The sequence below is a fragment of the Podarcis gaigeae genome, assembly GCF_964106915.1.
Source record: "Podarcis gaigeae genome assembly, chromosome: 7".
Lineage (NCBI taxonomy): Eukaryota > Metazoa > Chordata > Lepidosauria > Squamata > Lacertidae > Podarcis > Podarcis gaigeae.
This window is the reverse complement of record NC_139683.1, coordinates 32,410,511-32,426,113: the sequence shown is the minus strand read 5'-3', so window position 1 is coordinate 32,426,113 and position 15,603 is coordinate 32,410,511. Positions and strand designations below refer to the sequence as shown.

Below are 15,603 nucleotides of genomic sequence, written 5' to 3'. Positions count from 1 at the left end.
ACACCAAATATATTTCTTTTTCATTTTGTATCCCACTCTTCAGGATTAATGCTTCCAAAGCAGATGCTTACAAAATAAAAGATTAAAAACCAATACAATGTTGCATTTATAGAGCACTCATGTAACAAATCAATATGGCTTTCAAGAGATACTTTTGTCAGGTCACGTCCCACATACTTCCTGAAACAGCATAGCAAACCAATCCAAATGTCAAACCAATTCCCCACTACTTTTGTCATGATGGGGTCTCCTTCAGAAGTTATGGGCCTTGCCCATATGGAGAATCCTTAGAGGATCCTATGGTATCTGATCAAGATGAGATACACTTTGCATTCATAGGTGATCACAGGGACAGTAGCTAGAAACATTTCCAAGAATATTTGAGAATCAGTGGATGGGGAATGCATAGATGGTTCCTAACTGGATCTGTCTACTCAAGACACACTAAAATAAATGCTTATAGTGCCACAGCAATCTAGTTCAATCCAATAAGCCTGTTTCATTCCAGTGCCTCCTCAAAACTATTGAACCGAGTTATCTTCCACGGGTCACACTATGCAATTCCACTGTAAAAAAATGTAATTGAAACCTGCACTTGCACCATTTTTAGCCAATATGAATATTAGCTAACAAAATGTTTCTGGTTTGTGTCACTGGAGCAAGGAATAAAATGCTTTGAAATGACTTACCTTGAGGTTGCAATTTCCACTTTAGTTCTTGCCATGGCAGATGCCCGCTGGGCACCCTCGAGGGCACGCTCCACCTTTTCTTTAGTTTTTGTGTTTCTTATGGGTATAAGCTGCTTCCTTATTCCACGGACCAAAACATTGTTTTTATACTTTCCCTCTTCCTTGGTGCCATCTGGAAACATGGTACATCCATATCCATGCCTCTTATTATTTAGCCACTCCCCTTCGTATTTCATACCATTTGAGCGCTCACTAATACCGAATCCACTGCGCTTGTCATTCTTCCATTCGCCCATGTACGTTTCTGTTGTGGTGGCATCAACGTGGTCTTCCGCTGGGCAATAATCACAATCCCCATCTCCAAAACTAATGGTAGAATTGGCATCGCTAGAGCTAATCCTACTTATAGCAGCATCGCTCCTGACAGAGCTGCGTTTGCTAGAAATCGACGATTTTGATTCGGATTTTCTAAGTTTTATACTACCGAGAAGGGATCCTCTTCTGAACAAGCCTCCTTTCTTCTTACCACCAATTCCTTCGAGATCACTGTGAAAATTCAACACAAACCCTCCTCTTGTTCCAGCAGGGCTGTCCAAAGTAATATCATGTAGAATAGTGCCATTGCTCTGCTCACTACGCAGTGACGCTAGAGATGTCCGGAGGGGAGAACGGATCACAGTTGCCATGCCATAGGGGACACTTTGCCGCATGCCATAGCCATGCCTCATCCCTCCTGTCCACTGTCCCTGGTATGTACCTTTCCAAAGAAATAAGAAAAAACAAGGAAAATGAATAAACATCTAATGATTTTAGTTTGTCAGCAGCCCTGGAAATTCATCTTGCATATTTTCACCACTAAACTATAAGCATAGCCTGAAAAGGCTTCTTCTCTCCCCCGCCCCTGAGTGATTTAAATAGAAAATAACAAAAAGCCTAAACCAATTAGGAACTGATCCATTTATATATATCATATACATTGCTTCAAATGCTTATTCTAATGTGGCATGGAATCTGCTGATCAAAGTATTTAAAATTATTTCCTATGTGATAAGCACAAACACAAACCCGAGATAATTTAACTGGTGGACATTCATTTCAGCAAGCCCACCAGAAGATAGTATTCACTCTGTTTTGTCCCCAGTCTGGAACCCTGGGATGGTTTTACCTTGAGTCTACTGGTAGCTTCACAGGCTGAACTCTATACTATAGCGAAGCCTACCAGTTTTCCTGTTCCTGATGAGACATGCCACCAGGTAAGAAATCCACCAGGTAAGAAATTATCTCACTGGATGTTGGCAAATGATAATGAGGTATCAAATTTATCATATTTGCATCCACTGGGAATGACTCATGTACAAAGGCACCCTTCATAGAACTCAGTGAATGTATATGAGCCATTAACTTGTTATGCCCTCATAACAACCCTATTTGGCTATGGACCACAGCATTAAGAAATAAGCCTTTGCCTGCTGCCTTTTACTGTCAAAGAGCAGGGGCTTATCTCTCATCTTAGCACTGCAGTAGTAAGTTCTAAGATCTGAGATGGCAGGCCTAATTTGAACCATGGGCCACAGGATCACCATTGCTGTTAACAGCATCATGGTGTAACAGCAAGTAAGTAATTACATTTACTCAGTGAGCTTCATGTCTGAAGCTTCATTCCCAAGGCCATTGAGTAAGCTTCTTGCATCTAAACCCCAATGCCGTTAAATTCAACTAATTTAAAGCACTGGGATTTAAGTTAGTTGCAACTAACATGTTCTATTGCCTTCAATGATATGTGAAAGACAATGCTGAACTTGTTCACTTGGGCCCATCAATTTTAAAAGAGATTTACTCTCATGTGAGCATGCATACAATTGCAGCCTTACTCATCCCAAACTTTTGATAATTTGGGGATAACATGTATTGTCGGACACTTTCTTGGAGCAATGAAGCCTCTCTGCCTGTGATTTTGAGTGGTCATACAATTAGCTTCTGCATATCTTGATGTGCATTTTTTACATATGGTTTCCTATTTCATTTTCTGTTGACAGTGCTGATTTATCATTCCCATTCTTTTAAACCATCAATCAATGCAACAAAATTTATCAAAAAAGTTTTAGCCTAGATTTAAAATGTTTTTGCTATACATTTTTGTATTTCATTTCTTTAAGTTGTTACTTAATATACAGCAGGCTTTAGGATTGCAGCATACATATTTTATTGCATATCCTAGGTGCAGAAAAAAATAAAATTTGTGTCACCTGAAAAGTATTTTAAGAAACATTCCAGTACCCAGATCTGAACACTCCTGGCCAATTATGAATCATACTCAAAGCAGACACACTGAAATAACTAACAATGCAAATAAGTCAATTGATTTCAATATCCATACCTCATAGAATCAGAGTTGGAAGAGACCACAAGGGCCATCGAGTCCAACCCCCTGCCAACCTCAGTTGGATATAACCCATAGTTTAGATTATAATATATATATAGTGTATAAAATATATGAACTACAAATATTAAAACAAGCAAGATGCAGATTAGGGTTCTCTTTTGTTTAAAACAATGTCAACAAACTACAAAAACTCATTTGAAATAAACATTTGATGTTTTAGCAAATGTATTCCTTAGGAATAAAATATTTATCTTTCATAGTTAATATTTACTTTTTATTCTCACATATTGTTCTTCCAACAGCTGAGAAAAAGCTGTTGGAAGAAAGGCATGTTTGGTACTTCTTGTTAATGACGTCTAACACACGAACCTTAGATTTTAAGGCACACAACATCCCACCCTGCAGATCACTATACAATCCAGCCTTGCAAATAAAATTGCATAGCTAGTTGGATGAGAATTAGGAATTGGTCTTTTGACAAAAGAACTCTGACGCTGCAGTCCTGCACTGAGAAAACCTTACTACAGTCAAACTAACTTCTAAGTAAACCTGCACAGAGGATTGTGCCGAACATTTTCCATTAAAAATGTTGCTAGTCTCTATTTAACACAAAGGATATGCTGAAGTGCCACTCATATTTATGCTCTAAATCTAGAGATATCTGCCAGAAAATTGATGCAGGTTTTGTCTTGCAATGTTAAAATAAAAGGTCATATTTTGAAGCTGGCAATATATGGACTTTTGTTCTTCTTCTACCACCAGTCAAGAGCTCACTCATTCTCCCTGAGTGATGATGAAAACAACCCACACTGGCCAGGTAGGCTAGCTGCATGTGGGAAATGATGTAGAGCAGGGAAATGATGGGCAAGTGAAGAGCCATATGCCCTTTCCCCCCCCTCAATGGCCACTTTCCTGCTCCAGAAACAGCCTTTTCTTTTTTGAAGAAGTTCTGGGGAATGTTGTGTGCGTTAATATGCAATATGCAGTTCGCTTCTTCGCTGAATTACGTAAGTGCCACTGTGTGCCAATAAACATGCAGAGAACAGGGCAGTTAGGCCAGTGTGGTGTAGTGGTTAAGAGCGGTGGACTCGTAATCTGGTGAACCGGGTTCGCTTCCCCGGTCCTCCACATGCAGCTGCTGGGTGACCTTGGGCTAGTCACACTTCTCTGAAGACTCTCAGCCCCACTCACCTCACAGAGTGTTTGTTGTGGGGGAGGAAGGGAAAGGAGAATGTTAGCTGCTTTGAGACTCCTTAGGGTAGTGATAAAGCGGGATATCAAATCCAAACTCTTCTCTTCTTCTAATACCCTAACTTAGTGGTTCTCAAAGGGTGTGGCAGGAGAGGCTAGCAAATGTGGCAGGAAGATTCAAGGACAATCAAAGAAACATTTGAACATTTCAGTGTAGTGTAGTATATTATCAAAATAATTATTTTTATTTGCGAAATATGGATAGTTTTTCGAAATGAGAGCATCAAGTGATACCTTTGTATACATACTTAAGGTACATGTGTAAGAGGCTTGTTTATAATTATGTTTTGGGAATTATTCATGTTCTTCTGTAGCTAGCTGCATTGTTTTATACTTTCTGGATGCCCCCTGATCATGTTATAAAGCAGCTGTGTTCTAAATCAAGCACTATAAGAGTTGTTTTCTTTTGTTTTCCAGTGTACTTTTATCAATTAAAAATGGTGTGGCATGAGGAAATTTTTATTCTGAAACTGTGGCTCATAAAAAAAAGCTTTAGAACCACTAATCTAACTATACTTCCCTGAAAGCAAGTTCTGTTGAAATCAATGGCAATTCTATCCAAATGAAGGGCAATTGGATTAGGATATTAAAACACTGACTTTTTTGTGTTGCCGACCACATTTTGCAGAATAATGTACCACAGCAAACTTCCTACATACTAGTTCTGCAGCATTAATTGCTAACACAAGCAAGATAAACATGCCCAAGTTTTATTTACTTTAAATTCTGCCTCTCCCATAGCTTGAGGGGGTTGTGTGATTAATGTATGCAGTGCACTGAAATTTTAAATAGATTGATCCAATTATACATTTGGGCTGGAATAAATCAAAAGCAGCTCAACAGCTTTAGATGAGTTTTGTAATTGTAAATGGCAAGGAGCCAGCCTATTTTTGTTCTTTGTACAGTGCTCAATATGACACAAGTACAGTATGTCAGTGAAACAATTTATCTGGACAAGATGTACTCTTAACTGACCTAAATGAACTCCTGTTTCATGCCCCCTGTTATGCTCACTTTGCTGCCAGAAGAAATTAGGAACTTTCCCCCCTAGATGCAAGGCTAGTTCACATTTCAGATACCGATGGTAAAATATGCTGTAAGTGCTTTTAGAACAATAACCATCTTCACTGCTCTCAAAATATACCGTAATTATTCAGCCTTGTCAAACTCATCAGTTATGGCTGGTGCACCAACTTCTTTTGATACAGATGCCCTGCTCACAGTTTGCTTCCGTACCCTGGTAAACTTTCAGTTGGACTACTAAAACATTTATTGGGAACTTCAGAATTCAGCTGCTAGGCTGCTGACTGTAAACATCTATAGTGATCACATCCCACCAGTAGTTAAAAATCTACACAAGCTGACAGCCTATTGCCATGTACAATTTGAAGCCCTGGTTACCACCTATGAATCCCTAGATGCCATGGGAACATGGTCTTGTTCCACACAAATATGACTATGCCCTCTATTCTTCATTTGAGGACCTTCTGCCCACTACCCAAGATTAACTGGATGGCAATTGCAGAGAGGGGTCTTTTGATTTTTGCACCCTGCCTATGGCATGCACTCTCCTGGTGAGCTTGCCTGGCTGCTCCTGTTTGTCATTTCATCACATTTCTGTTTCGTTTTGGATTTTATTCGTTTTACAGCAGCTTTTTATTTGATCCTTGCTTTTGTTGAGATTTAATTATTGATTGAACACCCCAGAAGAAATAAGGGAGGGTGGCCTAGAAAAGATAAGTAGCCTGATGCCACTCTGGGGTACCAGCGCTATCTTGACGCAGCTTCTGTTTAAACCAAAATGAGGTTTACCCAGTAGCAGTAGCATGGTGTCAAGGGCTAACGCACCACCGCCACCGTGTGAATTGGCCATCATGCACAGAAGAACAAACTGCAAAAAGGTTCTGCATTCCAAAAATGTAAAATATTGGAAATATTTCTATCTGCTGGTGAAGAAAAGTAACAATCCTGAAAACACAGTGCCGTAACATATCTCTCCTTTGTAAAAGTTAATTTTAAATACCCCATGCATCTGCCTCCTCCAAGAATCCCGAGAACTGTAGTTTGTTCAGAGTGTTGGAAACTGTAGCTCTGTGATTGGTAAACTACAGTTTCCAGGATTCTTTTTTGGGGGGGGGTGTGAGCGTGTGTGCTTTAAACGTGTGGTATACATGCAGCCTCAAACTCATGATGTTGAGCAAGCTAAAAACTGCGTTCAGGGTTTTCAGGAGAGACCTAAGCAACTGTATTGCACGGAAATGCTGAGGTGGGAAAAGGATGTCTGAAGGCAACCTAGGCAACCATCTAAATTTAAGTCAGGCAGCCCATACTCAGTTCATCCCACAACACCTACTGCAATTATGTGCCCAAGCAGATAACAGGGTGCTTACTGAAAAATGATTTAATGCAGATTAGATGCTCCTTAGCAACTTAACATACTGTCAAAGCAATCAGAGTGGCAGAAAGGGTGGACTTTCCTCACTCTTTTAATGTCAGTTTATAGGAGAATTGAAGGGAGGATCTAATTCAATTTGGAAATTCCAGAGGAATATCTGTGGTTAGCATGCTGCAGCCAAAACAACAAAGAGTCTTATGGCAGCTTAAAGGCTAACCAATATATTGTGGCATAGGCTTTGGGTTTTCGGATGTATCTGATGAACTGAACTGTGCGATTGTAGCAAAAGAAAGGGAAAAAAAAGGGGGGGGCATTATCTCTTGTCTGTGCTGCAAACCGCCTGTGCAAGACAAGCCGTACAAATGTGCTAATACTCCCTTATCGGCGCCTGTTTCATTCCCAGAAGGCGGAAGATCAACAGCAGCAGCAGCAGGGTGTCAAGCCGCCTCTCACTTTTTGCATGAAGCTACAAAGGACCATCGGCTTCGCGGCGGTTGCCACCTATGCACGGTGGTGGGATCTATACTTTTTACAGAAAACGGGACTCTGAGCAATCCTCGCGGTGAGGAAGGCGAAACTTTTGCAGGCTCTCTTCCTCCTCGTTTGCTCCTCGAACCTAGAGCGCCGCGCGTTTCCTTTCGCAAGCGGGGCGCTTCAAAGAATGCACCTGCTACCCGCGTTTGTCAAACCATAAGATCGGAAAAATAAAAAGTGAAAGAGGGAGCGAGCGCACCAACTCGGGAAGCTGCCGAGCGCAGCGCTGCACTCCGGCGACCGGGGATTGGACACGCGCACGTGTGGAAGCCGTGGCGCGCCATCTCCGCGCGCCCCCTGGCGGCCGCTGCTCGCCCGCCCGCCTGCCTCTCGCACTCACCTCCGTCGCCGTAGGTCTCGACGCCGTAGCCGTCCTGCAGCCCGTTGCTCCAGGTGCCCTCGTAGCGGGCCGGGGTGGTGAGGCTCTGGCGCACGCCGTAGCGGCCCTTGAAGCCGTGCGACCACTCGCCGCGGTACATCCACTTGCCCTTCGTCTCCACGCCCAAGCCGTGGCGCTTGCCCTGCGCCCAGTAGCCGTGGTAGGTGTTGCCGCTGGGCCAGGTGTAGGTGCCCACCACCTCGAAGCCGTGCGCCCACGAGCCCGCGTACTCGCCCTGCCCCTTGGGCCCGGTGCAGATGCCGTGCCCGTGGGCCTTGCCCTCCTCCCAGCCGCCGCAGTAGGTGCCGCCATCGTCGAAGTCGAACCTGCCGCCCGTCATTCAGGGGGAGCGGGGCGCGCCCGGGCCGAGCTCGGCTCCTCCGCCGCTGCTGCTGTTCTCGGGGCGCTGCGCTGCGTCCCCTGCTGAGGCTCCCGCGACAAATGCCAGCGCTCTGTCCCAGGCAGCGCTCCTCGGCTCGGCGCTGGCGCCCGCCCTCAGCCGCGCTCCTCCCCTCCGCCGTCCCCTCCTGCCCCACCCAAGCCCGGCCGCCGCCGGCTCCTGCCCCGGGAGAGGGAAAAAGGCGGGAAGGGGAGGGGGCGAGGCGGGGCAGGTGCCTCAGGCGAGCGAGGCAGGCGCGCAGTTTCCGGAACTCTTGAAGCGGGGGAAACGAGGTTAAAAAAAAAAAAACCCGGTGCGCGCGTGAGGCGGATCCCGCTTGAGGGGGAAGGGGGGGTTGTCGGCGCCTCAGCACAGGCAAAGGTGTGAGGGAGCGACCAGGAGACCACGGGGGGGGGGGAGCCATAATACCATACGTTTAAACCACACTTAAAGCACATAACCCCCCCCCCCAATCCTGCAAAGGAAGCTGTAGCTTTGTGAGGTAAACTAGTAGTTCCCAGGATTCTCTGGAGGCGAGGAGACAGGTGCTTTCAATGTGCTTGCAATGTATGGTGGATTCGGATCCTGTGTGGGCTAGGAAAATGCACTTGTGGAAAGTTGTTCAGCACTTAAAAAACAAAAACCTGTGGGTTCGACCCCCATAGCTGCTTTGCAATGCTGGGCACGACTCTGTTTGGGCTGAGAGCATATCAAGTAATAATAAGCTAGGAGCTCTGAGCATGCACAGAGTGCATTTCCTTCACCATGCACGCTCTGCAACCTCTCTTCACTCATCTAAGACTCAAAAAGGAAAGCTTTCAGTTCAGAAGCTTTTAGGCACAAGCAAGCTTGATCCTTAGTAGGCTCCTCTGTTCATCTGAGAGAACTTGTCTGTGTGTGGTTTTTGAAGCAACCTGCTAATTTCTAAAATGACAGGTTTCACAGTTGCTTTGAATCCTCCTACTGCTTAATCCCCAGTTGTGTGAAGATAGCTTGTGGTGGGGACTGGTGCTGGAAGTTCGCCAGCCCTGGAGCCAAACTGTCAATGGCCTGGTTTTTCCCTTTTAATACATTCCAGAGCAATTTCTGTTTACCTAACCTCTATCAGTAATCACTTGCAATCTTCCCAACAAAGGAAGGTGCCCCAGTCGCTGTATCTGATGCAATAAGGTGAGGTAGCAGAATGCACTGTATCTCACTTCACTCTATAGGTGAGGTATGCCATTTGTGAAGGTCTCCAATGTTTAAAATAACAAACGACACACATCCTTGCAAGCAGAAAATGAGTATAGCAGGGATTGTGTTGGCTAAAACTCTTCTACCTGCTGTGCTCATTTTGTTGACTATTTAATCAGTTACCCATCGCACTAATTCTCTGAGAGCGTCAACAAATATAGAAACAGAGGTGATCCAATTGGCCTTAAAGGTAAAGGTAAAGGGACCCCTGACCATTAGGTCCAGTCGTGACCAACTCGGGGGTTGCGGTGCTCATCTCGCTTTACTGGCCGAGGGAGCTGGCATACAGCTTCCGGGTCATGTGGCCAGCATGACTAAGACGCTTCTGGCGAACCAGAGCAGCGCACAGAAACGCTGTTTACCTTCCCGCTGGAGTGGTACCTATTTATCTACTTGCACTTAGTCATGCTTTCGAACTGCTAGGTTGGCAGGAGAAGGGACTGAGCAACGGAAGCTCACCCTGTCGTGGGGATTCGAACTGCCAACCTTCTGATCAGCAAGTCCTAGACTCTGTGGTTTAACCAACAGCGCCACCCGCGTCCCCCAATTGGCCTTGGCCTGGTGCAAATGCTCTGCCTCCATGTTGTTCTTGATCCACTGCCTCTGAATGCCAGTTTCTGGGGAGAGTGGTCTTATGCTCAGGTCCTGGTTTGGCCGGGGCTTCCCAGGCGCATGTGGCTGGCCACTGTGAGAGCAGGATGCTGAACTAGAAAAGGTGCATTGGCCTGATCCAACAGTCTCATGTTCTTATAAGCCAAGCCAAAGTGTGGGCTCCTGAAGAGGACCCACACCCACTTTGCTCCTTCCCAGTCCTTTTATCTCAGCATGGTGCAGCAGTTAAACCAATATTTGGATGAGTGTGTCTTCTGAACCTGAGTGAGCTTAGCAGTCAGGGGTTAAATGTGTTCTCAAATAGAGAGCAGGAATGAAGAGGTAGTTCTCCCAATGGAGCAATGTAGGAAGTAGAGTCCTTTGCTGTGGGAAAACCATGAAATGCTTGTGATTACAGTGGTACCTCAGGTTACATACGCTTCAGGTTACATACGCTTCAGGTTACAGACTCCACTAACCCAGAAATAGTGCTTCAGGTTAAGAACTTTGCTTCAGGATGAGAACAGAAATTGTGCTCCGGCGGCGCGGCAGCAGCAGGAGGCCCCATTAGCTAAAGTGGTGCTTTAGGTTAAGAACAGTTTCAGGTTAAGAACGGACCTCCGGAACGAATTAAGTACTTAAACCGAGGTACCACTGTATTAACAAACTTAGTATATACAGACAGTCCAAAGTTGCCACAAAGAGAACAATTTGCAGACTTTCTGGCACAGCATTGGACCCTGTAATAATATCTACGGTACATTTATGTCCTGTGGGATTCAACAGTATGCTAAACAAGATGGGTAGAGGCGGATTTAGGGCAGTGTGCGCAGTGCAGTTGTATAGGGCCTGCAGCTGTGGAGAGCACATTCTCAAAGCCCAGTAGGTGCATATATGGCTTGGGGAAGGAGGTGCCAGGGCTCTGACAGGGTCCTAGAGTCCTCTGTACCAACGCGGGGGGGGGGGGGGCACTTACCTGACTTTGGGAAGGAGATAGGAGAGCTCTAGGACCCTGCCAGAGCCTTGCACCTCCTTCCCAAAGCCTGTGAGGGCTGGGGGGGAAGGATGTCAAATGGCCTCCCACAGGGCAGCATATTGCCAAGGTCCGCCCCTGAGATGCTTACATTCTTAAAATTGCTTGATGTAAGAAGTTTATCAAAGTGTTTTACAGTAAGAAAGTCCAAACTGTAAAATGTATAGGAACACGCAGGACAGATCCACAGTTTTTCTTATGGTGGGGACCATTTAAAAATAACATTCTCTATGTGAAATGACTGTCATGTAAACTGTTTAGAGATTTTTTAAAAAATTAAGTGGTTGCTGTGAGAATCAAATGGTGCCAGTGGTGGCAGGTGGCGAATTACATATGTAGGTAAGATCTGGAAGTAACAAATAGATGAAGTATAGTTCCTGTCTCAATTGAAAGTCAGCTTTTAGCATTCCTACGAAACAGGGCTTGATAAACAACTGGGTGCTAGAACAGTGACTGTAGAACAATAAAGATAAGTCAGGAGAACAAGGCTTTCTATAAGTACTGGAAATAACCTCTGTTGATGGTGGCCTATGGCCAAAACAAAATAAAGTACCTGTCTGTCTACCTTGACCTCATTGGTACTTCCTTCTGGGACTGCAAATATTTTTGCAGAAGTCAGAGCTTATTCTGCAAAAATGAATTGATGCAAAATGGAAAGATGAATTGACTTGAGGAATGGGTAAGGGTCAGAGAAAAATAGAGGGGGTATTACAGAGGCACTGGGGTACCAAAATGGAAGGTAGGGAAAACTATGACAGGCAAGGGGGAAAATGGAAATAAAAAACTATAGGAAGGGGGCCTTGGAGAAACGTTGGAATGTAGGTTGCCATGGGAACGAGAAGGATTGAGTGTTCAGAGTAGGATGGCAGTTAAATGACAGTCCTGTAAGTGGAATGACAGTCAAATGTCAGTCCCTCTCTCCAAGGAGGAATAGCAGTGTCCAGGGTTAAATGATAGTCTCACAAATGGAAAAACAATAGAGTCCCTGTTGAAGACATGTGTATTTTGTAGAACAATGTGAACTGGCATTGTTATTTGCCAGAAGTGTGGGCTGCGAGGAAGTCTTCAGTTCAAATCTTACCTTAGTCACAAACTTAGTAGGAAAGCCAGCATCAGTCTCATCTCCTCTTGCAGTAGAATGATAAAAACAGAAGTCTTGAATAAGGGAAACAGAGATAATTAGTGTAGCACTTAAGACCTTTCCTCAGAAAGGCAGGCCTTGCCAAGGTTATGCACAACATGGTTACATCCAGGTAACTGACATAACGAACTTAATTTCATTAATTTCAATGAGTCTACTCTGAGTAGAACCTAGTTGACTACAACACATATTTATTCAGATATATTTCTTGAAGTTTTTCAAGCGGAGAATTACACAGGTGGAAAACTGGGAAGTAACTCGCGAGGTCAAATGAGTATCATTCGTTTTTATTACATAAGAACCACAGTGAGCTGCCTTATACCAAAATCAGGCCACCTGTCCATTTAGCTCTGTAATGTCTGCACTGACTGGCAGCAGCTCTCAATGGTTTCAAGCAGGAATCCCTCTCAGCCCTACATGGGGATGCCCGGGGTTAAACATGGGACTTTCTGCATGCAAGGCAGCTGCTCTACCAACCGTGTTCAAACACATTGATTACATAGGGTTCTTCTTTTGCATCAACCGTCATGTCAACCACTGGGCTATCCCGCTGTTTTCATATGCTTTTTGTTAAGTATTGTTTTCCTCTCCTCCAGTTTGCCCACATGTATATATCATGCTGGGAAGAACCAAACCCTTATTTTTCTCTTTGGTTCTGCAGGTGAGCTCATGAGCGGAGATGGGCAACAATCATTGAGCTTTCTAGAGCCAATTGAGGCTAATATCCTAAGGATACTTACCTGTTAGCAATAAATACTGGATAGAAATATGTAGCATTGAACTATACCATCTAGTTCATCATATTTACTCTCTTTCTGTGTGATGCAGAAAGCTAATGCTCAACATTTTCACTTGAGTTTACAACATCTGGTTGCACAGAGAGCAGATGGTTATACATCATTGCAGACACTAATATCTAATTTCTTGTTAGATTATATCCAAGACCCAGCCATGACAGGCTTTTTAGAAAACATGGAACAGAAGTATTCTGACATTGAGAACTGACAGTAGGCATGCTTGTTCTGGGTTTAGCCCCCGTGCATTCAATAGGACTTAGTGCATAGGAAGTTTCATTGTTTATTAATAGTACTGTCCTAAGCATGCTTACTCAGAAGTATATTTTGCTACTTCAATGGGACTTACTGGATGTGAAGCCAATTTTCCTGGGCTGGGATGACATGCTTTATTGCAGGTGTGTCCACTTCTATTCTGGCACATGTGGCATGTTTGGCATCCTGCAATCATCACTGTCTCCGTGCTGCCCTATAAGAACATAAGAGGAGCCCTTCTGGGTTACACTAAAAGGCTCATCAAGTCCAGCATCCTGTTCTCACTGCAGCCAACTAGATGCTTATAGGAAGCCCTCAAGCAGAACATAAATGTGCATATGATTGCAGGGTGGCTTAATGCTGTGCTTGAAAGTCTGCCAGTTGTCCTTTGCAACATGGGATTGTCTGTGCATCCTAAATTTGATATAATCACAAATGACCTGAACTGAACCTGTAGGATGTGATGGGTATATATACCATCAGAGAATACATGTTCCTCTCTTTATTTTCAACTTTCTTGGGCACATGAAACTAACCATAATTATCTTGAATTTCTGCTTAACCCTCAAGAAAGAAGGGCATTTTCGCTGGCCAGGTTTAATTTAAATCCATCAAACCTCCTTTGGGGAAGGTTCTCAGGCAGGGTGGAAGGAGAAAGAACTTGCCCATGTGAAGACCAGCTGGTGGAAACCCATACACATATGGTTCTCAATTGTAAACTATTTGCTGATCTCCACCAGCAATTTCTATATCAACTCTGTATCCCCAAATGGAAACCAGAGTCAGAGGCCATACGTTTTCTATTATTGGGGAATGATCAGGAGCACACCAAGTTAGTGGCCCAAATATCTCTATTTGGTTTTTTGTCGTCGAAATACACTGCAGACGTCTGATCTCCCTGGAGACCAAGAGATGTGACGATAGACTGCTCTGCCTCCTTTCTTTTAGCAAATGTTTTGTGCCACTGGGGAAGTGGTAATTCTGTATTGATTTGTTTTGGATGTTGTATGTGACACTAATAAAAGGTTTGAGGAGATGAGATATATACACCAGTAAGTCAAGATATAGGGCAAGTGTGTAGTCTGCCCCTCCTGCACCCACACAGACACAAGCCCATTGCACTTCTACTATTCAGTGGAGGTTTCTGGAGAAGATGAGGGACCATGGTTTCTAGCTCATTAACTTTCACACACCCTTCTCTCTTACACACACACAAATTTGTTGGCATTCACCTGTCTCAAGAGGCAATGGAATTCACCTCTGGAGGTGAAGTGAAACCTGCGGAGACCAGTAACTTATAATTGCTGCCTCCTGTGTTGTTTTTGCTGTGTTAGCAGCACCAAAGTGACCTCTTTGGGGTGCAAGCCTGGGCAGTGTGTATGGAGGTCCTGGGCTGCCCAGATAACAGTATCCCCCTCTCGGTCTCACTGATGTGGTCCAAAGGATAGCAGAGCAAAATGTTTGGCACTAGCTTCGTTGAAGGTGTTGCCAGAAGGAGGCATACAAGACGTTTTAGGGACTCCAGTCTGGATTTGTGTAAGACTTACACTTTAGCCTTTTCTTCTCCCAAAGAAGATTCACCTGGCAGCATGTACAGATTTTCCCTCAGAGTTTACTTCCCAAGCCTTTCTCATGAATGAATATAGCCACAAGGCAGAAAGGTTTAGGATCAGAGTTTTCCTTCTTCTAGATGTGTTACCTTCCCAGGTTGACGAGTCCCATCTGTCCCTCATTTCCCTCTACAGCACCCACAATTGGTCTCTTCGACTCAATCCACTGGAGCTATATTCACATGTTGGCAAATACCAAAGGTTTGAGACCCATCAGCTACACTTCATCTGGTGGTAAAGTTGAAGTTGTAAATGAAATGAAATGCAAACAGGGATAATAATTAATATTCCACCTCTAAACAGAGCATGAGACATGACAATCACACAGATCTGAACCTCATTTTTGAAGCTCTTGCTCACTGCAACTTTCCAGTAAAACAGATGTGCAGGTGAGCATTAACAGTGGCAAAGCTACAACGGTGCTGCATGCTAATACCTACAGAAAAGTGTTTCACATGTAGGAATTTTGCAGTGTTTGCAGCACCCAACAAGCATGCTGATGCTTGCTTTATACAGTTTGCTAAATATGACGGCAAGCCAAGATGTGGTAGGTGATGATAACCCAACACAGCCTTGAACCTGTATGACCCAACACTTGAGATTAGCTGTATTTTATAAGCAAAGAACAGGCTGCAAGAGTTATAGATCTATAATGCCTAAATATAAGAAGCATATTAAATTGCCACTAAACCATGTTATTGTGTACAGTGGATACCTAGGGTGGGTATCCAGTTAAGATTCTCCCTCCCCCCCCCCACCATTAAAACAACTGATGCATGCAAGCAATTTTCCTCCCAAGTAAACTGTATGTTTCACTTCATCCTCTCTTGCTAGAAGTGAGTGTTGAAAGACGAAGGGACAGGCAATGTGCTTCTGGTGCCAAGGAGAGAGGAGGCAGCATGCTTGCCCCAGAATAGCAACAGCCGTAAATAT

The 15,603-nt window shown here is 44.2% G+C and overlaps 1 protein-coding gene across 3 annotated transcripts in view; it reads right to left on the bottom strand.

Moving 5' to 3' along the window:
• The window catches only part of JPH1 (junctophilin 1), a 59,046-nt gene extending 50,854 nt beyond the window's left edge, over window positions 1-8,192 (bottom strand). For 2 of the 3 annotated variants that reach the window (XM_083747780.1, XM_083747781.1), the window contains exons 1-2: window positions 7,593-8,166; window positions 690-1,446 (exon numbers count right to left, since the gene is read on the bottom strand). In XM_083747780.1, the coding sequence (XP_083603906.1) occupies window positions 690-1,446; window positions 7,593-7,971 (1,136 nt within the window). In that variant the 5' untranslated portion in view covers window positions 7,972-8,166. Of the gene's footprint in view, window positions 1-689; window positions 1,447-7,592 lie in introns of all 3 variants that reach the window. The other variant, XR_014566490.1, reaches the window with a different exon arrangement.
• Window positions 8,193-15,603: the final 7,411 nt, after the last annotated feature.